Source organism: Calliphora vicina, chromosome 2, assembly GCF_958450345.1.
Source record: "Calliphora vicina chromosome 2, idCalVici1.1, whole genome shotgun sequence".
Taxonomy (NCBI): domain Eukaryota; kingdom Metazoa; phylum Arthropoda; class Insecta; order Diptera; family Calliphoridae; genus Calliphora; species Calliphora vicina.
This window is the reverse complement of record NC_088781.1, coordinates 5595708-5623015: the sequence shown is the minus strand read 5'-3', so window position 1 is coordinate 5623015 and position 27308 is coordinate 5595708. Positions and strand designations below refer to the sequence as shown.

Genomic DNA, 27308 nt, shown 5'->3' with positions numbered 1-27308 from the left:
AGTAATATGATATAAAATTCATTCATAATAATATTTTCAATTCATTGAAATATTGTCTAGTTTTAATGATATTTTTAACACCACGTCTCACCGCCTACAATTAAAAAATCTCAACATTTTCAATTCAAATCCACTTGTAATGCATTCATAATTCTTCCGAACTGTCAATTTGCTGCTGGTTAATAATTATTTTATTTTATGAGCTTTTAATTTATATTTATTAATTTAATTACAACTTTAAAACTTGAAAAATATGAAAACAAATAAAAATGTTCAAAACAAAGTTTTATTTAATTTATTTTGGTAAAAGCTCAAGTAATGTTATTGGAGTTTGTGTTTGCAATAAATATTAAGAAAATATTTTCTATTATTGCCGATATTTGAAGCCATATTAATGCCCGTAACTTCAACAAATAAATATCTACGGTGTAAAATACTCAGCAGATAAATTTACCTAAACGGTAACTTGACATTAATTTCAAATCAATATCTACGCGTAAAAATTACCAAATATTTTTACGCCATAGAAATTACGGGCATAAGTGAGTGATAACGACTTTTACCTTCGATATATGAACATTGGTTTTATCTTTTAATTTACCATTTTAATTAATTGTGAAATGATACATGTTGATATGTCTATGTGAAAAATCACCGTTATACAAGCATCGGTGGTTCAGTGGTAGAATGCTCGCCTGCCACGCGGGCGGCCCGGGTTCGATTCCCGGCCGATGCAATACAATTTTTTTGTTTAATAACTTTTTTACTTAAGACTCATTTTCACAATATCTGGTTAGTTCTTAACTATTTGTTAAAATATTTGTTGTATGTAAACTGTCAGTATAACTTTATAACTAGACATTGTGAAAATGGGATTAATTGTTTTTTTTTTTTTCATATTTATTGTATTATAAACAAACCTTTTAAAAATTGTACTAAAATAAATACAGATCTTTTAAAAATTTAACAAAAAAAAAGTAATCTCGCCCGAGCAGGGACTTGAACCCTGGACCCTTGGATTAAAAGTCCAATGCTCTACCGACTGAGCTACCCGGGCATATAAACACCTTTGGGTTAAATGACCCCAATTTTTTGGATTACATCTTCTGAAACTCAAGTTTTCATGAAGTCAAGATTGAATTATTTATGTTCAAAAACGACATTTTTCAGAATAATTCATCTAAAACTAATTATAACTTCATATTATTTTAATGTTAACATTAGTAATTCCGTGATTTTCGATTATTTTATTTGTATGTATGTATTTCCAAAAGTTACTTGCATAACTAATTTAATTTTCAATCAAATTTCCAAATCTTTATATTAGAGAAATCGTATAAAGCGAGATTAATTTAATCTGTTTTCTTTCTGAAAATGCGACAGACATTCGTAATCAATTTGGATTCCGAAATTACTTTTGACTTCCTCAATTTTGCAATATTTACAGTACGTGCTAATAATGGAAACATAAATCATCAAGCATCGGTGGTTCAGTGGTAGAATGCTCGCCTGCCACGCGGGCGGCCCGGGTTCGATTCCCGGCCGATGCAATTCTACTTTTTAGACTCTAAAATGAGAATACGTATTCTGAATGTATGTCTGTGTCCTTAATGGTAGTGAAATTGATATAACGATTTCCGTAATTCCACATATGTGCTGATATCTTACGGACCTACATATATAATGCAACTATATATAAGATGAATTATGTATGTTCAAAAATGTTGATACTGAATTTGTACAAAATCGGTCCTAAACAATTGTTTTTTACAAAAAAAAAAAATATTTTTCATAAAAATGTTTCATCGTTAAACCGGGTTTCGGTTGATTTTTCCCCGAAACAAATTTGTATCATTAATTAAACAGATAATTCAAATGATAATTAATATCTAATGATTTATTAAATATCTTTAAATAATAGAAAATTTAATAAAAACGTATTCTCGCCCGAGCAGGGACTTGAACCCTGGACCCTTGGATTAAAAGTCCAATGCTCTACCGACTGAGCTACCCGGGCATATGAACTACGGCGTTTAACAAAAAGTTTCGCTTTGCCTTCTTTATTTTTAGCAAAGATTTTTTAAAGTATGATTTCATAAAAACTTGGATTTCGAAAATAAAAACTTTCGAAAGAATCCTGTGTGGATTACTTATTTTGTATGAACATTTTTTAAAAATTAGAAAATTTAAAAGCGACTTTGAGACGTTTTTTATTGTTCCTTTGGAAAGACAAATCATAAAAAATGTGAAAAACGAGCTTTCGGTGCAGAAACCATTTCTTAAAATAATATTAAATTGATAAAAATGTTTGGGACATACCAAATACGGTGCTATACCAAATTCTTGACTTTAAAAATTATAAATGAAGTTCTATTTTTATTGAAGAAATTTTTCTATGAATGCTCATGTATCGAAAATATAATAACGTGAATCATCAAGCATCGGTGGTTCAGTGGTAGAATGCTCGCCTGCCACGCGGGCGGCCCGGGTTCGATTCCCGGCCGATGCAGCTTTACTTTTTAATCAAATTTTAAGTGAAGTGAAAAATAAATTAATCCCTATACATACATACATTTTTTTTAGAAGGAAAACAAGGATTATTTTAATAAAATAACACGATAAAGAGAATTTAAAAAAAATGTTGCTCGCCCGAGCAGGGACTTGAACCCTGGACCCTTGGATTAAAAGTCCAATGCTCTACCGACTGAGCTACCCGGGCTTATATGCCTTAGTACGAAGCTTCAGATAACAAACACAAATTCAGAAATTCTAATTGTTAGAATTTGTATTAAAAAATGTCCTTGGTTTTAATTTTTTAAATATTTTGTTTTATCAAAATAAAATTTTATGTTCAGCATATACATACATAGTTTAAAAAAATATGATTTTATTTAACAAAGTCTCGAAGGCTTCATGAAAAATGCAATGTAAACGTGGCAACATAGCATGAAAACCGAGTGCGATATTATATAAATATTTGTATATGAGCAAAGTTGTTTATAAAGCATCGGTGGTTCAGTGGTAGAATGCTCGCCTGCCACGCGGGCGGCCCGGGTTCGATTCCCGGCCGATGCAACTCCACCTTTTTATTCAAATTTGATCGAATAATCCCTATATAAAGGAAATTATAGTTTTTGAAGCATATACATATTCTTAATAGGAAAACAAGGATTATTTGAAAATTAAAAAAATCAAAAAAATGTTGCTCGCCCGAGCAGGGACTTGAACCCTGGACCCTTGGATTAAAAGTCCAATGCTCTACCGACTGAGCTACCCGGGCTTATATGTGCTCAGATAACAAAGACAAATTCAGAAATTCTAATTATTAGAATTCGAATTGAAAAAGGTCCTTGTTTTTAAAACATTTTATTTTATCAAAATAAGTTTCAGCATTTTAAAACGGTACATATAAATTTATATGAGAAATTTAATGTTCAGCATAGAGTTCTAAAAGTATAATTGAAGGTTGTCTGAATTTCTAAAACTCTTTAACAAAGTCTCGAATGCTTCTTTATGTAATTTATATGCTTCTCAAAAAATGAATGTTAAACGTGGCAACATAGCATGAAACCCGAGTGCCGTATTTGTATATGAGCAGAGTTATTTATGAAGCATCGGTGGTTCAGTGGTAGAATGCTCGCCTGCCACGCGGGCGGCCCGGGTTCGATTCCCGGCCGATGCAATATAATTTTTTTATTTGATATGTATGAAATTAATTCAAAGAAAACATTTACACATGTAAATAAGCCAAGATTGATTAAACTATTTTCTTTAAAATAAATTTCGAAATTATAAAATATATAATCGCCCGAGAAGGGACCGACTGAGCTACCCGGGCATATGTGTTTATTGTTTTTTACTATTTAAAATATACTGAAGTTGTCAAAAATATTTACGGTTATGACAACTATGTACGTGCTTTTAAAGGTCCAAAATAGTCGATCCTTTCAAGTATCACAACAATCATTTGTTAGTAAATACTAGAAATTTAGAGTTCCCAATTTATTTTTCTAAATATAATGAGGAGGTGAAATTTGGCGACGCAGCACAAATCTCACCGATATTTGTTTAATTATGATGTCATTCACTTATATATAGCATCGGTGGTTCAGTGGTAGAATGCTCGCCTGCCACGCGGGCGGCCCGGGTTCGATTCCCGGCCGATGCAATTCATATTTTTATTGCATAAACTTTAATTCCAGATGGTATTCTTGGATATTATTAAGCTATTTTCTGATAAAGGAATACGACAGACACATCCAAAACAAAAAATTGGTCGCCCGAGCAGGGACTTGAACCCTGGACCCTTGGATTAAAAGTCCAATGCTCTACCGACTGAGCTACCCGGGCATATAAAGATCACATGTTCGTGAAGCTATTAATAACCTTCGGAACATTTACATATGTAATTAATTAATTTTAAAATATTTAAGGATTTATGTAGATAAAGGAATCTCTGCAATTTTCTTAACTTGCCAGAACATTTTTGTTTACTGTTTTGTAATACATAACACTTTTTTGATGATAGCTTTCCATATTGGTATATAAAACTATAAAAGTGAAATTTGGCAATGCAGCATACAATTTCATTTAATTGTTTAATTCTGGGAATATTTTCTCTACATATAGCATCGGTGGTTCAGTGGTAGAATGCTCGCCTGCCACGCGGGCGGCCCGGGTTCGATTCCCGGCCGATGCAATTCTTATTTTTATTCCATCAACATTTATTCTAGCTAATATTTTTCGACTAATATCGAGTTATGATTATTTTCTGCTAAAGAAATATGACACCTCCAAAACAAAAAAATTGGTCGCCCGAGCAGGGACTTGAACCCTGGACCCTTGGATTAAAAGTCCAATGCTCTACCGACTGAGCTACCCGGGCATGTAAAGATCACATTTTCGTAAAGCTATTAATATAATAATCTTCGGAACATTTACATATTATGTAATTCATTTCAAAATACTTAAGGATTTAAAGGAATGTCCGTAACTTTCTCTAGGACATTTTATCCAAAATTTCCGACAACGGTATAAATATACATTACTATGTATATTTTCCTTCAAATAGTTTAATTCATATTGTTCAAATATTTAAGGAATATGGACGACCACACAAAAATCGTTATTCCGCTTTACATTTTAAATACCTACAATACATATTTAATTGAAAAAATATCGTAGTAGAGAGTTATTGTTGGCTCATACGATGCAATAAACATTTGCTGTTTACGACTGTTTACTTTTACAGTTTTATTGAGAGTTTGAGAAGACAGTTTTCATGGTTTACTTTTTATCAAATACGAATTTGGAATAAAATCCGATTTCAACTTTCATCAACGTGATACATCATCAAAGTGATACATTTTCGAAACAAAGTCGAGTCGCATTGCATACAGGATTTCCTTTAAAATGATTAATTTTGATATAGTCCTGCACTTTAACCTCTAAACTTGATAACATCGTAAAATCAATCATATAGCATCGGTGGTTCAGTGGTAGAATGCTCGCCTGCCACGCGGGCGGCCCGGGTTCGATTCCCGGCCGATGCAATTTAATTTTGTATGCTATTTGTGATACATGTATATTTAAATGAAGCATTTAAGTTTAGCTTAAAAATATCTAATGAGAAAGTAATTTCTTATTGAAGCAAAAGCTAAAAAAAAGATTTTCGCCCGAGCAGGGACTTGAACCCTGGACCCTTGGATTAAAAGTCCAATGCTCTACCGACTGAGCTACCCGGGCATATATCAAAATTCCAGTTTAAATCAACATATATATGTTATCTCCTGATTTTATAACTTAATTTATTACCCAAACTATAAAGTATTCGTAAAAATTTTGAATCTTATCTTTGAATCTTAGCTTTTGGGAATTTCAAAAAATATTTTAAGTAATCCTTTAAGTAAACAAAAAATTGGTAATAAATCAGTATCTTTTAATCGATTGCATAATTATGTATGTACTAGCTGACCCGGTGCGCTTCGCCACCCCAATTAGAAGAAAGAAATAGTACTATCAAGTCTCACTTTGTGAATCTAATTGTAAATGTCTAATTTCATATTTCTGGGTCCATTATTATAGAAAATGCAAAATGTGTTCCTAATTTTAAATTTTTAGGTTTATTATTATAAAATATTCAAAAAGTACCATTGCAATAAGGAAATAGTACCATTGATTATAACTTTTAAATTCGCATTCACTAAACCATAACCCGTCAAGTTTGAATTTTAGATTTGTATATCATATCCTATATTATCAACTAATTTTGTTTCTATAATACTTAAGATTTAATAAATTATCACAAACCCGAAACCGATCGGTTTTTAATTTTTTAAAACCGAAACCGCGGTTTTGAAATTCTTCGATTTTTTGGAAACTCTAGGTCCATTATTATAGGAAATTCAAAAAAGTAGCATTAGAATATATAAAAAGTACCAAAAATCCCCCACTTGTGGTTTCCCACTCACTCGGGTCTGGTGTTGAAATTACAAACAGTACCATTCGAATAAAGAATAAGTACCAAAAAGTCTCCCCTAGAATTCTAACTCACTTAGGACCATGTATGCTTAATTTCATGTTTTTAAGTCCATTGCTATAGAAAATTAAAAAAAAGTACCATTAGAATAAACAAAAGATACCATGAGGTATCCGCTTGAATTTTCAATCACTTATACGCTTAATTTCATATTTCTAGGTCCATTATATTATAGAAAATTCAAAAAGTACCATTAGAATATAGAAAAAGTACCAAAAAGCACCCACTTGTAGTTTCCCACTCACTCGGTTCCATATAAGTTTATTTCATGTTTCTATGTTCAGTGGTGAAGAAATTACAAAAAGTACCAATCGAATAAAGAAAAAGTACCACAAAGTCTCCCCATAGAATTCTCACTTACTTAGGACCATATATGCTTAATTTCATGTTTCTAAGTCCATAGTTATAGAAAATTCAAAAAAGTACTAAGAATAAACAAAAAGTACCAAAAAGTCTCACCCTAGAATTCTCACTCACTTAGGACCATATATGCTTAACTTCATATTTCTATGTCCATTATTACAGAAAATTCAAAAAGTACCATTCGAATATAGAAAAAGTACCAAAAAGCAGTCACTTGTTGATTCCCACTCACTCCGGTCTTAATTTCATGTTTTTAGGTTTATTGGTGAAGAAATTACAAAAAGTACCATTCGAATAAAGAAAAAGTACCAAAAAGTTTCTCCCTAGAATTCTCACTCACTTAGGACCATATATGCTTAATTTCATGTCTCTAAGTCCATTGTTAAAGAAAATTCAAAAAAGTACCATTAGAATATAGAAAAAGGACCAAAAAGCCCACACATGTGGTTTCCCACTCACTCGGTTCCATATAAGCTTTATTTCATGTTTCTAGGTTCATTGGTGAAGAAATTACAAAAAGTACCATTCCAATAAAGAAAAAGTACCAAAAAGTCTCCCCCTAGAATTCTCACTCACTTAGGACCATATATGTTTAATTTCATGTTTCTAAGTCCATTATTATAGAAATTTCAAAAAGTACCATTAGATGAACAAAAAAGTACCTATAGTACAGTTCACACATTTTGGTACCTAAATATTATCCCATATTCCTAACACTAACTTCACTCAAATACATATCAGCTAACTTTAATGTCGATAACTGAAATAATTTAAAATTTTAAAAAAGTACCATTAGGAGAAAAGTACCAATTTCCCTTTTCTTACTTGAACACCCCTCAAGTTTGAAATTTAAAAATATTCCATTTTGCCAAAATTGTTTATGCTACAGGCATGTATCAAAATATTAAAATCTGTGTTAATGTGCCCAAGAATAAATATGTTTTAAAAAAAGTACCAAACTGTTTACCCGGATTTGGCCCAATATACACCTTGGCACTCGAGTTCCAAATAACACCCTGTTAGTTAATTTTTGTATGAATCCAGGAACCAACGTTAAAAAAATTATCAAAATTGGCTTAATAATTTCAAATATAATGTATTTTCCCGATTTTATTCCCTTTTTGGTACCTTTTTTATCCCCATTGAGGTGGTACAATTTCATTGAAATAAATTTCTGTAACGTGGTGGGAGCTCATAATAAAATATTCGTATGTCTATGTCAAATTATAGAAAAACATATTTTATGAAAAAGTACCAAAAATTAACACAATTTTTATCCCTTAAAGGTTCGAATTTCCAAAAAGTACCAAACTTATATTTTTTATTTTTTGTTAATTAAAGAATACGATTTAAAATTTGTTTCTATGTTTATTGGTTTAAAAGATACATAGGGTGCAAAAAAAGTACCAAAATACAGTTTTTACCCGTTTTCTCCCCTAAAAGTTTCGAATTTCCAAAAAGTACGAAACACCTGTCAGCTTATTTTTTAAATGGAGTAACATGCAATTTTAAGATTTTTTGTATCTTTATTAGTTTTGAAGATATAAGGTTACCGAATTTACCCGTTTTTACCCTTTTTTACCCCCTAAACGTTCGAATTTCCAAAAATCCCTTCTTATCGGATCGTTTTGGGGAGGGAGGAACCCACAGTTAAAATTTCGTGATTCTAGCTTCAGCCGTTTGGGCTGTGCGATGATGAATCAGTCAGTCAGTCAGTCAGTAACGTTACTCTTTTATATATATAGATGAAGCAATCATAGAGGAGGCTTGAAGAAAATTTAGAAATTTTAGGTAAAATTAAAAAATCAATACGAAAGAAAAAACTCGAGTATCCTTTTTTGAAACTTTTATCTAGCAGTAATTCAAGGATTATATTATTAGAACAATAAAAAGTTTCGCTCGCCCGAGCAGGGACTTGAACCCTGGACCCTTGGATTAAAAGTCCAATGCTCTACCGACTGAGCTACCCGGGCATATATCATATTTAACTTCGATTCAGGAAACATACAAATTGGGCTTATTAAATTACATTCTTTCAAATATCAAATTACTTACGTATTAATTTCTCCATAATTAAAACTATGAAACCGAGTTTGGGAATTTGATCAAATTTCTTAGCGGTTCATTTCACAAACATAACAAAATTTGACAATAGTGCATATATGTATGTAATTGTTTCTCTTCGTTGGATGTGTTGTAGGAGGGTAATGCATTTATCAAGCATCGGTGGTTCAGTGGTAGAATGCTCGCCTGCCACGCGGGCGGCCCGGGTTCGATTCCCGGCCGATGCAACCTTATTTTTTTAATTCAATTTTCAGATTAATACATTTAGGGATAATTTGGATTACTGAACATTATTGTTAAATTCCTTGTTATTATTTCATCTTCGTACTATTAAATTCGTTAATATGAACATATTCTTTTTAAGCTGCATAAATTCTACCATTCTAAAGGACAAATATATGAAATCAAAATATATATGAAATCAAATTTAAAAAAGTAAATTCGCCCGAGCAGGGACTTGAACCCTGGACCCTTGGATTAAAAGTCCAATGCTCTACCGACTGAGCTACCCGGGCACATAAGAGACTACTTATTCCAAAAGTTATATTTAAAAAGAATGTGCATTTTTTAATTATAAGAATTTTAACATAAGTTAGTAAATTAACGAAATAATGTTTAAAACATTAGAGAATTGTAAAATTTCTATATAAAAATTATCGTTGTAACGAAAAACAACAGTAGTATTAAATTTGGCAACGTGGCAAAATTATATTTTTGTCCTTATTTATGCCCAGTCAATTATCAAGCATCGGTGGTTCAGTGGTAGAATGCTCGCCTGCCACGCGGGCGGCCCGGGTTCGATTCCCGGCCGATGCAGTTTATTTTTTTGTTAGTTTTAATTTTATATTGTGATCATTAGAACAAAAATGAGAATTTTTTTAATTAATATAAATCTTAATTTATCTTTATAATTTATTTGATAAAATAAATTTAATTAAAATATTATTTATTAAAAAAGTTTGATCGCCCGAGCAGGGACTTGAACCCTGGACCCTTGGATTAAAAGTCCAATGCTCTACCGACTGAGCTACCCGGGCATGTGCTGTTAAGAACATTATATCACCATTTGTTTTCCAAATGTCAATTTATTACGATTTACTTTTATTTTACATTGTCCTTGTTGAATATTCTAAACTCTGCTTTTATGAAATTGATATTTCGCACGTAAGAATCGAATACAAATATTGTTTTATTTCAAAATTTAGGATTTTCCTTTAAAAACATTTCTACGAACCAATTAAATTGCTTATTACAAAATTCAGCACAAATTAGAAAAAAGCTAATTCGGCCGAACAGGGACTTGAACCCGTACTTGTGCAAACCTTCCAGTATTACCACTGACGATTTTTATAACAAACTATTAAAGTTATGTCTCTTATTCTTTACAAACTGGTATATAGCATCGGTGGTTCAGTGGTAGAATGCTCGCCTGCCACGCGGGCGGCCCGGGTTCGATTCCCGGCCGATGCAACTTGGAACTTTTTAAATTTAATTAGCAAGAGAGTTATATTTAAATAAGTATGCGCAACGTTAAATAAAATAAAGTACAAATAATACATTTTAAAGAAAAATAAAGATTCCGAAAAAAAAAATATTTCAATCGCCCGAGCAGGGACTTGAACCCTGGACCCTTGGATTAAAAGTCCAATGTTCTACCGACTGAGCTACCCGGGCACGTTGAAGATCGATGTGCTCCAGGTATTGCGTAAAGAAATTAACATACATATGACATTAATGTAATTTGAATCATAATAAAAAAAATTATCTATTAAAATTGTTAAAGAACAAGTAAAATATATGAGGGGTTGGATTGGATGTCCACCTATCGTTTGTATTCTAATAAAAGAAGTTTTAAGATTTTACAAACTCTCGTAGAATAAAAAAATTGCAATCGCCCGAGCAGGGACTTGAACCCTGGACCCTTGGATTAAAAGTCCAATGCTCTACCGACTGAGCTACCCGGGCCTGTAAAGGACCATTGGAGTTCCAGTATCAATTTATGGTTAAAGTTGTCCTTAAGGTTCTGTTTTAAATGCCGCCTTCGATTAATCCAAGTCCTCGTTTTTTTTGCCAATTTCGGAATAAAAGATACTCTAGAGAAAATATACCCGTTTTTGCAACTTTTCCAGAAATTAATCAGATTTTTAAATTTTATACATTCTAGAAAATGAATATTTATTAATTTACTTTTGAAATCATACATAAAAGAAGCGACCCATTATTTTATTTAGAATATGGCCAAAGACATCTGATTTTTAAATATCACAAAGCGAGAGACAACTGTATAAAATTGTAGTATAAATTAAACAAAATATTTCAATCGCCCGAGCAGGGACTTGAACCCTGGACCCTTGGATTAAAAGTCCAATGCTCTACCGACTGAGCTACCCGGGCACCTAAAAATAGCCCGACAAAAACTGACAACTTAATTAATGTTGCTTCATTCTAATCAAACCTTTTCAGATTCTTGAATTTATTTCCGTTGTTATTATTCATCGCAAACCAGCCTCTTTTTGCACGTTTTTGTGTTTTAAATATTACAACACATTTTGTTTGTTGCTTTTATTTAATTCAATGTCTAGAATGTTGTTGTTGTTAATTTAGTTAATTACTGCTTGTATTTAATATTAAAACCTGTCGTCGATTATAAATAATCGAAATGCAAATTAAATTTTAAAACAAAATTATTAACGTAATTGACAGGTTTTTTTACTGTTTTTGTTTTGACGTTTTGAAGAGAGAGGTTAAAGAACCTTTAAATTTAAAATACGCTCCCTGTACACTCTTAAGTAAATCGAACTTGTATTTATCGTGTAGTATTTTATTTTGTTTTTTTTTAACATAAATTTAATTATTTAATTTAGTTAAACACTTAAAAGTAGTTGGGCTTTAAGGGGACCTTGAAAGTAGTATTAGTAGGTCAATTTTTAATTGCTGATCAATACTAATTAAGTGATGAATGGTTTTTTGACATGTTGATTTTCGAACTGATTTTTAGACGTGTGTTTCTTTTTAACGCATATTAATAGGTATGTTCAACTACATGTATTAATTTTAAAAAATTTTCTGCTGTTAAAAATTAATTATAATTAGTTTTCTTTACTTTTTTAAAGACATAACTACTTCTGTAAATTAAAAAATTATTATTGAAGGTAAAGGTTAATGTTGTTATGCATGTTAAGGTTAAAGGTTTTTAAAAGTTTTATTAATTGTTAATAAGAATAATACCTACATGGGATAACTATTGCCGGCTGTAGGGCAAAACAATTGGTGATAACGTTTTATGCAAGGCACACCCTTTATCAAGTCTCCACGTACATCCAAACCCAAAGCCACTGATAAGGCTGTCCACCAAATCTACAAAGGAAAAGCACACAAAGGAAATTGTCAATATAATAAAATGTTAAAGTTGTAAAATAGTAATTAAAATTAAAAGACAAATATATTTGTACAACTTAATTTATTGAAATGCACGTAGTTCTGATCGACACGTGCTTACAACTTTATCTAAAACTAACGGATATTTCTTAACAGAACTTATGAATCAATTATTATATTTGGAATTGTTAAGTAAATTTTATTTTGTTTTTCCAATAGGAAGTAAAAACAACTTCTAAATGAAATGAGTATCAATAAAGGGTTATTAAAATTGCTAAAAATATAACTTATTGTTGAAAGCAAAAAAATTTATATCTTGAAGCCCACAAAAGTTAATTTTTTTTAAATTAGCTTTTCAAACCAAAAAAGAAATTTTGTTATCCAACTATAGCGGTGTGATTTGAAAGAAATTTTTCAATCAATCGATTTTTCAATTGATTGCAATACTGTCAATCTTATTTAATAACTAGATAAGTGTGCCGAACTTATTATAAATCATATTGGCATATTACTATTTAATGTGGTTTTAAAAGCTCGCTGCAATTTACATAAATGAACATTAATTTGCAATAAATATTAGCGGAATGTTTCTGTTAATTTATGTAAATGGTTCGATAAATGCTCACATATGACAACTGTTAGATTAACAATTTGTAAAGTACAAACTAAAAATTAATTTCTTTTTAGTTTCTCTATTAATTTCCATATCAACTGCCTTATATGATCTATAGATTTTATGGATATTTTAAATATTACCAATTAATTCAAAAGCAATTTAAATTAATGTATATTTTAGAAACATATTTCAAAAACATTCTTGCAAGCACCTCGATCGATTAGAGTTGATCATGTCTTGCATCACAAATAGTTGTATGCATTTCGTAAAATGTTTCCATTGGGTATTTAAATTTAAACTATTCAACATTGAAGATATGTGACTGCAGTTTTCTATGAAACTTGTTTTTGAATCTAGATATTAAGATCTCAAGATGTTGAGAGCATCTCAATGACGATCATGATCATTTTGCTTGCTAGGATTTGATATAAGCATCGGTGGTTCAGTGGTAGAATGCTCGCCTGCCACGCGGGCGGCCCGGGTTCGATTCCCGGCCGATGCAATTCTTATTTTATTTTAAATAAACAGAGTCTGAACAATTCAATGAACCTAAAACAGCTGTATTTTGTGTTAATTATTAATATTTTAACATATTTATTAACAACTAATTCATATTTGTACTGAAATTTTATATTAAAAATAGTCTTTGATCGTACCCATTAATCAGCAAATTTCTCAGAATCTGACATATATATTGAATAGAAAATTGCTCAGAATCTGAGACATTTTCTCAGTGGAAAATTGCACAGAACTTGAGATATTTTCTTAATAGAAAATTATTCAGAATCTGACGCATTTTCTTAATAGAAAATTGCTCAGAATCTGAGAGATTTTCTTAATAGAAAATTGCTCAGAATCTGAGAGATTTTCTTAATAGAAAATTGCTCAGAATCTGAGAGATTTTCTTAATAGAAAATTGCTCAGAATCTGAGAGATTTTCTTAATAGAAAATTGCTCAGAATCTGAGAGATTTTCTTAATAGAAAATTGCTCAGAATCTGAGAGATTTTCTTAATAGAAAATTGCTCAGAATCTGAGAGATTTTCTTAATAGAAAATTGCTCAGAATCTAAGAGATTTTCTTAATAGAAAATTGCTCTGAACCTGAGAGATTTTCTTAATAGAAAATTGCTCAGAACCTGAGAGATTTTCTTAATAGAAAATTGCTCAGAACCTGAGAGATTTTCTTAATAGAAAATTGCTCAGAACCTGAGAGAGTTTCTTAATAGAAAATTGCTCAGAACCTGAGAGAGTTTCTTAATAGAAAATTGCTCAGAACCTGAGAGAGTTTCTTAATAGAAAATTGCTCAGAACCTGAGAGAGTTTCTTAATAGAAAATTGCTCAGAACCTGAGAGAGTTTCTTAATAGAAAATTGCTCAGAATCTGAGAGATTTTCTTAATAGAAAATTGCTCAGAATCTGAGAGATTTTCTTAATAGAAAATTGCTGAAAATCTGAGAGATTTTCTTAATAGAAAATTGCTGAAAATCTGACGCATTTTCCTAATAGAAAATTGCTCAGAATCTGAGAGATTTTCTTAATAGAAAATTGCTCGGAATCTGAGACACGAAAATTTGAGATATTATTGCAATTAAAAAATAAAATAACGTTTCTCAGAATATAGGACAATAAAGATATTTTAAGAGGACTTTTTATTAATTTTAGGAACATTTGTCTATAGTGACTGAAGCTTGAAAATATAATTGCGTTGATAAATTATATACAATTAACAAAGTTGTATAAATTTTTGTAAAATGTTATTTATTGCCTAAATTAAATTTGAAATAAAACCTTCAAAACTGTTTTGCCTCTACCAATGAACTAGTTGGCATCTTTTAGGTTACAAATAAGACTGACATCAACTGTGACTATTATTTAAAACAAAAAGAACATTTAAACATATAAAAAAATAATATCACGTATTTAAAGTTACACATCTGTTGTATGTTCTACAAAATGCAGCATCTCTATAAACATAAAAAGAAGACATACTACGTACATAATATGTATTTGTATAATTGGCATTTGGCAATTTGTTGCAACATCAAGAGCCTTTCTAAAGACCTTTCAAGAATTACCCAACAACTATGATAAACCAAATCTAGGTTACTTGAAACAACTATAAAAAATTAAACCTTCATGAATGTCACAAAAGATGATAAAGTGATTGAAAAGGAATGGCGGAATGTTGCGTCAAAGATCATCAGCAATTTATATCTTACTTACATTTAAGAACAAAAAACTAATACCAATTAATTATACATATGGTGCGTGTTGTTGTCGTAAGACATTTTAAACAATTGTATAACAATTTAAAATAAAAACTATTTATCTATTATTTTACTTAAAGCCAGCTTAATTAAATTTGTTTAATGTGTTTTGTGGGAAAAGCCTATTATTGTATGAAGTTATATAGTAGATCGATCCTTTCAACAAGCATCGGTGGTTCAGTGGTAGAATGCTCGCCTGCCACGCGGGCGGCCCGGGTTCGATTCCCGGCCGATGCAATTAAATTTTTTTTTCAATTATTTTTTAATATGTACTATGTAAATTGTTTGTACTTTGAAAGAAATGCCTAAGAATATTTGTTTGATTCTAGATTCCAGAATCATTTATCAATAGAACAATTTTTAACTTTTATATTGTAAAACATTTATCATCGACATATGTTTTAAACAAACAAATTTGTACATAGAGAAAGCAGATTCGTGATAGCAACCGAATTTGTTGCCAATCGAATGATTATAACTTAGTGAACGTATTTTACAGTTGTAGCTACAAACTTTTAAAAGGGGTAACAAAAGTTTGGTTGCTTTAACCGAAATTCTTCTTTATCAACTGACTTTATGTTGCTAGAACCGAAAAATTCAATGTGTGTAACCGATCCTTTGATTGGCAACAAATTCGGTTGCTACTATGAATCTGTTTTCTCTGTGTATGTTCCCAATAAGCATTTTTACTGGAATTCAAAGAATTGAAAGCAAGTGTAATTCAAGCCTTGAATTGTAGTCAAGCCATTGAATTACAGTTATATTACACTTTATTTAGCATTCTCCGGTAAAAAGGAAACATAATTCAATACATATGTTTTTGTTTGAAAAATGAAACATAATTTCATTTACATTCAAATCAAATTCCAATGAATTCAAGAGCTTTGGTGCTTATTGGACACTTTTTCTAGATTCTGAAACTCAGTAAAATATCACCGAATTTTGTATGTCTGAAATGCTTATAAACACTTTTAATATCAATAGAAATATGTGTAGGGTGTCTTGTTATTTATCAAAGATGGCCTCATTAGTATTTGTTTTTATGTTTAACACATTTGATCGCCTCAAAAGTCATAATGCCGATGTTTTTCTTTTTAATAAAATAAAATTCACACGCACTAATCTTTCGCTGACAATCGATGAATGTCTGGCCTATTGCTTTCAACCAGTTTGAGAGCTCTCGTAGTAACTGGCAAAAAAGTACTAAAAAAAAAATAAAACAAAAATAATAAAATTAAAAAGCCGGCTTTAAATGTATGCGAATTTGCGCGTTGCTGTTTGTGGTTTTATTTAAAATTTATTTTATCAATTGATTTAAATTTTCGATCATGTTTGCTGATACGTTTGCGGAAATAATTTCAGTATTTTTGTTATTTTATTTCGTATTTTGTATTTTTTTATAAACATTTTATGAAGGTCAACATCGTTTTCGTTAGAGTCGTAAAATGTATGTTTTTTTTTATAATAAAATAAAATGCAAACAAAAAGAAAATCTTTAATTATTACTTTATAAACGTTAAATTTAATTAGTTTTGTTTAATAAGTGTTAAAACCCATGTACCCAACAAAACAACAAAACTGTAATAAAAATGGATAATTAATTATAAATTAATCTTGGCAATGCCAAAGGAATTTGTATTTAGTCTGAGTACTAGAGAAATATGATGATTTTTTAATTGGTTTGTATGTAGCAAGTACTTTATAACAAGCCCGCATTCAATATTAAATTGCTGCTAGTAAAGGAAGACTTTTTCCTATTAAGTTAAAGTCTTGCCATAGACTTTATATTCAGTTTTAAATTCGCTTAATATCAACAAGCATCGGTGGTTCAGTGGTAGAATGCTCGCCTGCCACGCGGGCGGCCCGGGTTCGATTCCCGGCCGATGCAATTAACTTTTTTGAACATGTGATTTTTCTTATTTAATTATCATAAATTAAAATGCACGTGTTGGCTCACCAACCAATGTATTCATTATTTCAATGACTTCAGCTCCATTATAGTGAGTAACAATAGAATAGAAGCACTTTAATTTTGCAGATTCTGAAATATTTTTTTTAATAAAAAAAAACATAGATAAATTAATTGGAATTTGTTTCAAAAATAGCATTTCTTCGAACCTGATTCTCAAATTTTTCCAATTCGGTTAATTCATTTCTTAGTTGGAGATGTTTTTTTAATACAAAAAGTTCATTTCAGCTGAAAATTTGTATTGGAATAATTGTTCGGAGTCTAAAATTTCTCCGAATTGGAGACATTTCAGATTTACTTTGAAACGGAGAGGTTTTTCATTTCAATAGAAACAAACCTTTCTTAGAATCTGAAACAATTCTAAAAATCTAGAAATTTTTTTTAGAAAATAACATTTCTCAGTATCATCAATATATATTTTAAAGAAACAAAAAATTTGTTATGTTCAGACACTTTTTCTAAATTCAGAAACTCAGAATATCTCCGATTTCGGTATATCAGAAATCATATTACACAATTTTAATATCAATAAACAATTTGAGACATTTTCGCAAGAGAAAATTTTTCAGAAACTGAAAAAATCGGTCAATAAGCACACAGAGAAAACAAATTCGTTAACAGATTTTTTCGGTTCTAGCTCAAGAAAATCAGTTGAAAAAGAAAAATTATTATTAAAATATCGAGTTTTTGTCGCCCCAACTTAAATTTAACAGCAATGACAGAATAATACTGCCACTGAATTAGCTACTAATTCGGTTATCACAACCAAAACTCTTTTCTCTGTGTTTTTGGGATTGTTTTCCAATAGAAAATATCTCAGAATCTTAGTTAAATTGTTCTTGAAACGAAGACATTTTTCAATTTAAAATTTCCGTGAATTGGAGACATTTTTCAATTTAAAATTTCCCTGAATTAGAAACATTTCTTCAATTGAAAATTTCACTGAATCGGAGACATTTCTTTAATTGACAAAATTTAATTAAAAAATTACCTGAAAAATTTTTCAATAAAATATGTTCCTGAATTGGAACAATTTTTTCAATATAAAATTTCCATGAATCGGATATTTATTCAACAGAAGATTTTTTTCTCCAATTGAAAAATTCCCTTAATCAATAAAAAATTGGAGACTTTTTTCAGTTGAACATTGTAGATAGGGTTTTCAATTTCCTGATCTTTTTTTGATTCCCGGGAATCGGTAATTTTTTTTACATTCCCGGGTACCCGGCTACTCCCGAAATATATAATGATACTGTAAATTAGGATTATTATAGCCAAATTTCATATAATAACAGAGTGTTATAATCATTATATATCGCAGCTTCGTATTAATTAATTAAATTTGAGCTTAATTCATTCCGTAATTAAAAAAATGTTAGCCTTTCATTCCATAAATCCATTCCCAACATCTAATTATTTAGCTTCATTCAAAAGTATTTGTTTAAATTAAATTCATTTTGAACATCAGAACTTTGAATAACAGAATTTATTCAAATTTTGAAGGATTAAATTTTTGTTAATTCAAATCTACTCCAAAATGAGTTTACATTTTTTCTTCATTCAGGTTTGTTTGCTTTTAATCATTTACAAATGAATTGAAAAAACTTGTCTTAAGCCTTTTTGTAATCGATTTGAATTGAAGAAAAATTTAATCATTCAATACATTTTGTTATGGATTTGAAGAAATTTATAATAAGGGTACTCATTTAAACGCTTATGTTTGCCATTTGTTCAATTGTGCAAATTTGCGCGACGTGTTTCATGAACCCACCTTATCAATGTTGTGCAAGTTTATACATTAAATTTCTCTCTATTTGATATAAATGTCAAATAAAAATAAATTCAACAAAAGCCTTAACAACTTTTTCAAATTGTATAAATTTTAATTTTAAAAATGTTGAATGAAATTTAAATCTTTGGAACAAACGGTGATATACAGAGTTTGCAAGATTTTGTTTATATTCTAGCTGTTGGTTAATGTTTTCATACACAATGCCATTTAATACAATCATTCTGTTCCAAAGTTACACAATTTTCACATGCACAACATTTTTATATTTTATTTGTTTTTATTTCTTATTAATAAAAGTAAACAAAAGCAGCTGATTCATCAAATGCACAATAAATTCAAGTTTGCGAGTCTAAATTGTCGCGCAAACTTATCGGGGTTGTGCAAACGAATTTCCATACATTTTTTGACAGTTCATTTGCGAGAGTGTAAAAATGCACAGATTGCACAGTTTGCGAGGCATTTAAGCGTTTACATGAGGACCCTTAATGATTTAATAAGAAATTAATTCTATAAATAATGAATTCTCAAATCAATGAATTCACTAAGGAATGAATTCAATACATTTAACTGAATCGTTAAGAGACACAATTTATTTTGATCTCATTTTCAAATTGTACCAAATTAGTCATTGGTGTACCATTGTACTTTTTAAGATCAAATTGTACCAAAAAAAGTACAATTGTACCAATTTTGCCATCCCTGTTGTACAATATTTTTTTAATATCACAGAATTGGAGACATTTCTTCAATAGAAAATTTCTATGAATCAACAATAATAATTTTAATTTAAATATTTCCCTGAAAATTTCACTAAATCGAAGAATTTTCTGGAATAGAACATTTTTCTGAATCGGAGAAATCTTTTCAAAAGAAAATTGGAGACTTTATTCAGTTAAAAATTTCCTGAATCACATATACAGTGGGGAGCTCAAATGAGTACATGTTTCTATTTTGTGCACTTCTTATGGAATAAAAATAAAACTAATAAAGCAAATCCAACAATTTTTTCTGTCATTTATTTTATGTCTAATATGTAACAAAATTAATTACAATTCAAAACAAAAAACATCCAGTTCTAAATAAAAAAACAGACAAAACTAAAATAACTCGCATGTACTCAATTTTGCACCCCACAATAATTTTAGGGAAGAATTGCATTTTTTTAAAAAAATTTTCAAAATCCTTTATTACTTAAATAAAATTTTACACGCATTGGCATATTTTATATAAATTTTTCATTAACTTTTTTTGGAATACTCTCTCTCTCGTGCTCAATCCGCTGTTAAAGCTCGTACAAATTGGTAGGAGTTAATAGGTATTGTTTCAACCGCCAATTCACGATTTACTAAAAATTCTCAATAGGATTGATCTCAAGACATTGAGCTGATAACTGCATTAATAAGAAATTTTTCTAGGAACACCATTCTTTACAATTTTTGACGTGTGCATTGGGTCACCATCCTATTGAAAAATTACTTCTTCTGCAGGATTTCCTCTTTTATATACAAAAACGTGATGATGAGACTACAAAATCGGTATGGTGAGTCTGCAAAATATGCAGATGGTTTTCTTTTCCCATTATTTCATTGATTCTTTGCATTGGTCCAAGGTGGCACCATATAAAGCAACCCCATATCATTACCGTGTTTTACTGTACATGTCGAACAAGTTATTTTACAGCAGGACGGCGAATTAAAGCACTCATCAAAAACTTTGAAAAATGGTTTAGTGAGCAAAATTTTTACCGAAATAGTGTCCAGTTCGATATACCGACCTCAATACATAATCATCTTTGTCTTTTTCACATTCGTCTTTTGACTTTGTAGATTATAACGCCTATCCCGCAGAAGAAGTAATTTTTCAATAGGATGGTGACCCAATACACACGTCAAAAATCGTAAAGAATGGTGTTCCTAGAAAAATTTCTTATTAATGCAGTTATCAGCTCAATGTCTTGAGTTCAATCCTATTGAGAATTTTTAGTGAATCGTGAATTGGCGGTTGAAGCAATACCGATTAACTCCTACCAATTTGTACGAGCTTTAACAGCGGATTGAGCACGAGAGAGAGAGAGAATTTCAAAAAAAGTTAATGAAAAATTTATAGAAAATATGCCAATGCGTGTAAAATTTTATTTACGTAATAAAGGATTTTGAAATTTTTTTTAAAAAATTCAATTCTTCCCTAAGGTTATTGTGGGGTGCAAAATTGAGTACATGCGAGTTATTTTAGTTTTGTCTGTTTTTTTTTATTTAGAACTGGATGTTTTTTGTTTGAATTGTAATTCATTTTGTTATATATTAAACATAAAATAAATGACAGAAACAAATTTTGGATTTGCTTTATTAGTTTTATTTTTATTCTATAAGAATTGCACACAATAGAAACATGTACTCATTTGAGCTCCCCACTGTATGTATTTGATTGTTTAAAAATTTGGAGACATTTTTGCAATCAAAAATTTCCCTGAAACGGAGACATTTCTTTAATAGGAAATTTCCCTGAATCACTGGAATATTTGTGTTTAATAGAAAAAATAAGACTTTGAATTTAAATCTGTTGAAGAATTTTGTTTTTAAAAGTTGCTGCGTAGTGTCTGCTTATTGTTGTTAATTAACAAAAATAAATTCTATGTTTTTTTTTTTGTTCATAAACACTGATGATGTAGTAATTATGTGTAACATTTTAACCTTCCAAGCCTACTTTTTTTTGTTATGTGAAATACATGCACTATGTCTGATGAAATATTCTACTAAATTGATGAATTACTTGTACATACAAATACAAACTTACAAAATAAATGATAAATGTCAAGTAATTTAAAGTTTGTTTCTAATATTTTCTTGTTTACATTGTCTACTTACAGGTATTTGTACAAATGAACCATTATTAAAGCTGGGATAGTGGAACAATGGCACCACAGGTACTGTACCATTTTTGAGGTAAATTGGTCCTTGTATGGGGGTAACAGTCATGGGAGTTTTAGGAGAACCATCTGAAAATTAAACAAAAAACAGTAAAATATTTTAAAATAGTTTAAAAAAACAAAAGATTTAACACAGCAACTTTAATTCTCATATAATATTTTTAAAGAAAAAAAGAAAAAAAAAAATAACAGTCATGAAGATGTTTATAGTTAATTTTTCCTTCATGATTATCTAGGTTATTTGGTGCAAAAAACGAAATTATTTTTTTAAATCCGTAAAATAATTTTATTTGCATCTTTTGTAAAAATGTCACATCTTATTTTAAATACAACAACAAATAGTTATCTAGATACTCGTACATTGTTGTAGATTGTCAGATTGCAACATCAGTCACTTCTTCTTTATTTTACAACTTTATATGCACACCACATGACTCTGACGATTCTCATTGAATTTGAAGACACATGATTTAGCAATTTATGCCACTTATGACAGCTTTGAATCAGACAGACAGACTACTGGCAGTCAGTCAAGTCAAATCAAATCAGCAAGTTGCTTGATTGCTTGGTTACACAGTGACTCAAGCAGTCAGGTTCGTCTTTAAATCAGTTAAGACAACTTTAGCCACTTCTGTACTCCATAAGATAGTGCTGCCGTATCTGCACATGTATCTCTCTCACATAAATCTTTAGACAATATATTTAATGCACAGTGGTTAGTTGTACAAAGAAAGTTTTGTTTTTTTTAAATACAATTTTTACTAATTAAAGTAATTTTTGGCAATATTTATTTAACATGTTTTGCATTCACTTACGCTAAATGATTGTTTAAAAGTCCACAGCTATGGTAAATGTAATTGAAAATTAATCTATGCATTCCATTTAAAAGTCGTAAACTTAAATTATTTAAACTAATTTGAGAGTTATTCAATTTTAACATTTGTATGTTTGAATTACAAAATATAGCATTGACATATATGTACATATATTTGTTAAATTAAATGGTTTGATTTGTATTACTTTCAGTAAAAAGTAAAGAGTTTTTTTTTAGTTTAATTTCCTAATCTATTTAATGATGAAATGGTTTTAAAATACAGTATGACTAATATATAGCAGTGTAAGATTATGTGTATTGTATTTAAATTAATTTAATTTTAAATATATTAGAATGACGCAAATATGGACCCATTACCATAAACTTTAAAGTTATTAAAGACTTTTATGAAATGACCTTGCTTTCTATAAAGATTTGAAATTGCTATTGTTTGTTTCATATTTAAATAGAGTTAATTCTAAATTTAGAAAAAAGGTTTTGTTATAAGTTGTAGTTGATTTGTATAATATTATTAAAGTTGATACAACAATGTTGTTAATCCATTTTTATTTATGAAATATTACTCGAAAAGATTTTCGCTTACTTCGTATTTTATAATTGAGGTCAAGTATTTAATTTAACTGAAACTTTCTGCTGCATCCCCTATTTCGCTAGGACTGGTGAAATCGATTTTCAAAATAAATATTGTACAAATCGCACTTGATCAACAAGAGGGTATTAACTCAAAATTTTAAAATTTTCAGTAGAGGTGAAAAACGGTTTGTGGTTACATTTTAAGAGAATTTGAAAATCCGAATATATCATAGTAAGCAAATTCCATTTGAAAATATATTTACATTGTTTTTCTTTTAAATTTTTGCAATTATTGCGAAAAAAAATCTATTTTTTGAGTTAATACCATTTTTCTGAAACTTCTCGATAGTTTTTTTTGTATTATTTTGAGTTGTGACTCTTTAGTTGAAATTTTAATAAAGTTTCTAATATTTTTTTTTCAACAAAATGGTATTAACTCAAATTTTTTTTTTATATCTTGAATATGTTCTTGATTTCAGATATACTACTACGAGTAGCCTTTATTAAATGATACAAAATTAAAAAAGCTAACAATTATTATGTGTTTAAATTAAGTATCTATTAAATTTTTGTAATACAACTCATAAATATGTTTTGGGATTATATTCTTTTTTACAAGTTCCTTAAGATCCTTTTTCTTGTTTTCTGACAGGGGTAGCATTTCCGAATAAATGGAGGATAAACTAAATCAATAATAAGTGTAAGATATGTTTTAAATTATAGCAGAAAAATATAAAGAAATTAATGAATTACAAACTTACTTAAGATTTTCCCAATAGCTCGTGCATTTGAATTTGTTTTTTTGGACAGTTACTTTTGAAAAATCTTTATCCTTATAGGAATCTTTATAAAAAAATGAATTGAGATTTTCGTATTCTACACGCAAAACTTTGATATTATGCCAGTTAACTTTTCCATTGGCATCATTTTTAACAAAATTTTGGCCCCATTGCTCTTGTAGGCTCTTAAGATCATAAAATCTATCATGCTTTAAATCATGAACTTTGTATGGTATACCAGTCTTTTTAGCGGTGGCTATTAATGTGATGTATTGATCTGCCGTATATATCGGTTTGCTTAAAAGATGTCTTTTTACTTGCTTTTCTATAACACTATGAACGTTATCTCCTTCATTTTGGGAGTGGCCTTGAATTAAATATTTATGAGTTATGCTTCGTATCTTATATTTTTGAACAGCATAGAAATACATCGAAAGCAAGTATTTATTTTTTTGCTGTCCAAAACAGTTGTCGGAGTAAAAAATTAAATCCAAATCTTGAGTACTATTTGCTTCTTGCACAATTTTTTGTATATATAAAAGAACGCACGTTCCTATTTCATTCGACCCACGCTTTCCTTCGACTTCAGTCCAGAAGAAGCATTCCACGTGGTTTGCTTTAAGGTCACTTACCGTAAAATTGTAACAATTTATTTTGCTTTTATAAAAAAAGCTAGAAGTTAATCCTTTTGGCAATGGAAGAACTGATTGCAAATCATATACAGCTACATTACCATATTGTTTATCTATATTTTTTTCTTTTCTACACAGTTCCTTTTCTTCGTGGTGTGAAGTGTAATCCTCATTTAAACTTCTTTTTCCATTTTCGTCGGAATTGGAAAACGATGTGCAAAGGTCACATTGATCTTTTTTCGGCTTAAAAAATGAAATGTTAAATTCTTCTTTGAATATTCTGCGGAACATAATGTTACTTCCGGGTGTTAAATGTTTATTTTCACACATTTCTTCATAGTCCTTGTATAAGTCTGTAATGCTTTTGCCGCTCTCTATAAACTCACGGGATGTTTGGGCGCGTAAGTAGTGGGACTCAATTTTCGGAATATCTTTTATAAATTGCCTTATTCCATCCTTGATTTCTGGGCTAACACTCTTGTGCTTATTATGCTTTCCACGATAATCAGGTTCCACAAATCCTTCTTCGCTCCTTTTTTTAATTACTGTTGCAATAACTCTATCATTTATATCGAGAGTTGATTTAAAAAATGTTTTGCATACTCGGATAAGTTTTGAGTCCATTTCCAAGAAAAAGGCGTTGTTAAAACTACGGTAATTTTGAGTGCTTGAATATCTATATTTGGGTCTTATCTGTTTTATGTGACTAGAAATGAATTCCCTCTGTCTTTGTAAGTTGCTTGTATCCCAATATTTTTGAAATATTTGATAACGTGAAGATTCCGTTATTTTTTCGTTGCACATAAAACGGCAGTTTTCTCTACAAGCAGTTCGCAAGCACTTTTCTTTTATTTTTCGTGTAGGATTAGATAGCGAAGTATATGAATATCCCGAGTTTCGCAAGTTTTGTTGACGTTTTTGTTTCTTGTTTTGTACTTTGTAATTAGTACTTTTTATTCTACCATCAACCAATTCCTGCATTTCTATGTCCGAAGAACTGCTTCGACTTACTAACGACGGATTGAAATCGTCATTCGAATCATCGCTGAATGGATCTGCAGAGCTATAACTATTATCAGTATGTATATCCTCTAAAGGCAAAGACGTAGAATAGTGTTGTACGTTTGGACACGTCATTTTAAATTTTAATTTACTATTGTTTGATCGTACAATATAAAATACAATAATTTTTCTATACATATTTAAATATTTTAATTATTACTGCAATGAGCAATCGATTTCGTTATCAGCAAGTATTTATGTTAAAGTAAATTTATTATAAACACGATATCATGAAAATGGTTATTACTAAAGAAGGATTGAATTATTTCATGAAAAGGGTCACAACTCAAAAAAATGTGAACAATTTTATCATAAAAAGAGTCACATTTCGAATTAAAATTATAAAGTAAAACAAATTTTATCAACAAAACTGTATCAACTCAAAATACAACCAAATTTAAATAAAACAATTTGATTATTTTTAACTTGAATAAAGGCTCAAATCAAAATAATACCTTTTTTATGAAAATATACGACGCATTTCTGTTTCAACTTTTGTATTAACTCAAAATAATACCTTTTTGTTGATATAAAGGTAGTCACTACATTATCACGAAAATAGTCTCAAATGTGGTTTTCAAGATGAAAGAGTATTCGGAATACGTTGAAATTTTTACAGTATATAGATATTGATGTTGTTAGATGATTTCTTGCAAAAAGTGGAATTTTAAAAATTTTGAGTTAATACCCTCTTGTTGATCAAGTGCGAAATGTTTTATTTTGAAACATTTGTACAATATATAAATTTATTCAATGTATTTTTCATTGTTAGCTATAACCTTTTCCCATCTTTCTGGGAACATATGGATTGCGCGACAAAAGAACGTATCATCTTTTGAGGCCAAGAACGAAACAAGTCAATTTCGGATACTCTGTTCTGATGTGAAGCGTATCCCAGAGAGAGCGTTCTGCATCGATCGAAGGGCATGTCAAAACTTCATAACCTCCTCTTTCTAAATACTTTTTAACTGATATTGCAACATGTGGCCGAGTGTTGTCATTATGGAATATAACGATTTTATGCCTTGCCGCATATTCTGGGCATTTTTCGACTAATGCTCGCTACAAATGAATCAGCTGCGCTCGGTATAGGTTCTTTGTGATGGTCTGATCAGATTTTTTAAAGAAATATAATCGTTTAGAAGAAATAGAGAATTAAGCCGATGAAATGATTTCAAAATATTTCCTTTAAAAGAGTGGTCTGCACTCTGAAGTTCATAAAGCTGATCAAATATGAAACAAAAAAATAAAATTCTTTTTTCTGACTTTCTGGTTGAATTTTCCTTTTTGGTTTATTCAGGGACTTATAGTAAAATTTCACGGATAATATTTTTGCGGAACATTTTAACCCCTTAAATCCCTGTTTTAATGGTGTTTTTTGCTCTTTTTTAAAAGAAGGACAAAAAAGACCAATGCCTTGAGGATTTAGAGGGTTATTATATTCTACAAAAATTTTCTCCGTAACATTTTACATAAATTTGCTGAACACATTTTATACCTAAAATGTAAGGAT

General features: G+C 29.9%; 1 protein-coding gene and 27 non-coding genes across 28 annotated transcripts in view; 14 read left to right on the top strand and 14 right to left on the bottom strand.

Moving 5' to 3' along the window:
* The window catches only part of spz3 (Spaetzle domain-containing protein 3), a 60417-nt gene that overhangs the window by 3636 nt on the left and 29473 nt on the right, over nt 1-27308 (bottom strand). Inside the window, exons 2-3 of the mRNA XM_065501725.1 lie at nt 21853-21983; nt 12198-12322 (exon numbers count right to left, since the gene is read on the bottom strand). Coding sequence (XP_065357797.1) covers nt 12198-12322; nt 21853-21983 — 256 coding nt within the window. The remainder of the gene's footprint in view (nt 1-12197; nt 12323-21852; nt 21984-27308) is intronic.
* TRNAG-GCC (transfer RNA glycine (anticodon GCC)) lies at nt 666-736 on the top strand. Its single transcript has one exon. It is a non-coding gene; the product is annotated as a tRNA-Gly (tRNA).
* TRNAK-UUU (transfer RNA lysine (anticodon UUU)) lies at nt 985-1057 on the bottom strand. Its single transcript has one exon. It is a non-coding gene; the product is annotated as a tRNA-Lys (tRNA).
* TRNAG-GCC (transfer RNA glycine (anticodon GCC)) lies at nt 1480-1550 on the top strand. Its single transcript has one exon. It is a non-coding gene; the product is annotated as a tRNA-Gly (tRNA).
* TRNAK-UUU (transfer RNA lysine (anticodon UUU)) lies at nt 1945-2017 on the bottom strand. Its single transcript has one exon. It is a non-coding gene; the product is annotated as a tRNA-Lys (tRNA).
* Nucleotides 2439-2509, top strand: TRNAG-GCC (transfer RNA glycine (anticodon GCC)). The gene has a single exon. It is a non-coding gene; the product is annotated as a tRNA-Gly (tRNA).
* Nucleotides 2647-2719, bottom strand: TRNAK-UUU (transfer RNA lysine (anticodon UUU)). Its single transcript has one exon. It is a non-coding gene; the product is annotated as a tRNA-Lys (tRNA).
* TRNAG-GCC (transfer RNA glycine (anticodon GCC)) lies at nt 3005-3075 on the top strand. Its single transcript has one exon. It is a non-coding gene; the product is annotated as a tRNA-Gly (tRNA).
* On the bottom strand, nt 3208-3280 carry TRNAK-UUU (transfer RNA lysine (anticodon UUU)). The gene has a single exon. It is a non-coding gene; the product is annotated as a tRNA-Lys (tRNA).
* On the top strand, nt 3612-3682 carry TRNAG-GCC (transfer RNA glycine (anticodon GCC)). The gene has a single exon. It is a non-coding gene; the product is annotated as a tRNA-Gly (tRNA).
* TRNAG-GCC (transfer RNA glycine (anticodon GCC)) lies at nt 4098-4168 on the top strand. The gene has a single exon. It is a non-coding gene; the product is annotated as a tRNA-Gly (tRNA).
* TRNAK-UUU (transfer RNA lysine (anticodon UUU)) lies at nt 4278-4350 on the bottom strand. Its single transcript has one exon. It is a non-coding gene; the product is annotated as a tRNA-Lys (tRNA).
* Nucleotides 4629-4699, top strand: TRNAG-GCC (transfer RNA glycine (anticodon GCC)). Its single transcript has one exon. It is a non-coding gene; the product is annotated as a tRNA-Gly (tRNA).
* On the bottom strand, nt 4813-4885 carry TRNAK-UUU (transfer RNA lysine (anticodon UUU)). The gene has a single exon. It is a non-coding gene; the product is annotated as a tRNA-Lys (tRNA).
* TRNAG-GCC (transfer RNA glycine (anticodon GCC)) lies at nt 5482-5552 on the top strand. The gene has a single exon. It is a non-coding gene; the product is annotated as a tRNA-Gly (tRNA).
* Nucleotides 5673-5745, bottom strand: TRNAK-UUU (transfer RNA lysine (anticodon UUU)). The gene has a single exon. It is a non-coding gene; the product is annotated as a tRNA-Lys (tRNA).
* Nucleotides 8802-8874, bottom strand: TRNAK-UUU (transfer RNA lysine (anticodon UUU)). Its single transcript has one exon. It is a non-coding gene; the product is annotated as a tRNA-Lys (tRNA).
* On the top strand, nt 9122-9192 carry TRNAG-GCC (transfer RNA glycine (anticodon GCC)). Its single transcript has one exon. It is a non-coding gene; the product is annotated as a tRNA-Gly (tRNA).
* On the bottom strand, nt 9408-9480 carry TRNAK-UUU (transfer RNA lysine (anticodon UUU)). The gene has a single exon. It is a non-coding gene; the product is annotated as a tRNA-Lys (tRNA).
* TRNAG-GCC (transfer RNA glycine (anticodon GCC)) lies at nt 9711-9781 on the top strand. Its single transcript has one exon. It is a non-coding gene; the product is annotated as a tRNA-Gly (tRNA).
* On the bottom strand, nt 9930-10002 carry TRNAK-UUU (transfer RNA lysine (anticodon UUU)). Its single transcript has one exon. It is a non-coding gene; the product is annotated as a tRNA-Lys (tRNA).
* TRNAG-GCC (transfer RNA glycine (anticodon GCC)) lies at nt 10365-10435 on the top strand. Its single transcript has one exon. It is a non-coding gene; the product is annotated as a tRNA-Gly (tRNA).
* Nucleotides 10567-10639, bottom strand: TRNAK-UUU (transfer RNA lysine (anticodon UUU)). The gene has a single exon. It is a non-coding gene; the product is annotated as a tRNA-Lys (tRNA).
* On the bottom strand, nt 10858-10930 carry TRNAK-UUU (transfer RNA lysine (anticodon UUU)). Its single transcript has one exon. It is a non-coding gene; the product is annotated as a tRNA-Lys (tRNA).
* On the bottom strand, nt 11287-11359 carry TRNAK-UUU (transfer RNA lysine (anticodon UUU)). The gene has a single exon. It is a non-coding gene; the product is annotated as a tRNA-Lys (tRNA).
* TRNAG-GCC (transfer RNA glycine (anticodon GCC)) lies at nt 13391-13461 on the top strand. The gene has a single exon. It is a non-coding gene; the product is annotated as a tRNA-Gly (tRNA).
* Nucleotides 15394-15464, top strand: TRNAG-GCC (transfer RNA glycine (anticodon GCC)). The gene has a single exon. It is a non-coding gene; the product is annotated as a tRNA-Gly (tRNA).
* Nucleotides 17045-17115, top strand: TRNAG-GCC (transfer RNA glycine (anticodon GCC)). Its single transcript has one exon. It is a non-coding gene; the product is annotated as a tRNA-Gly (tRNA).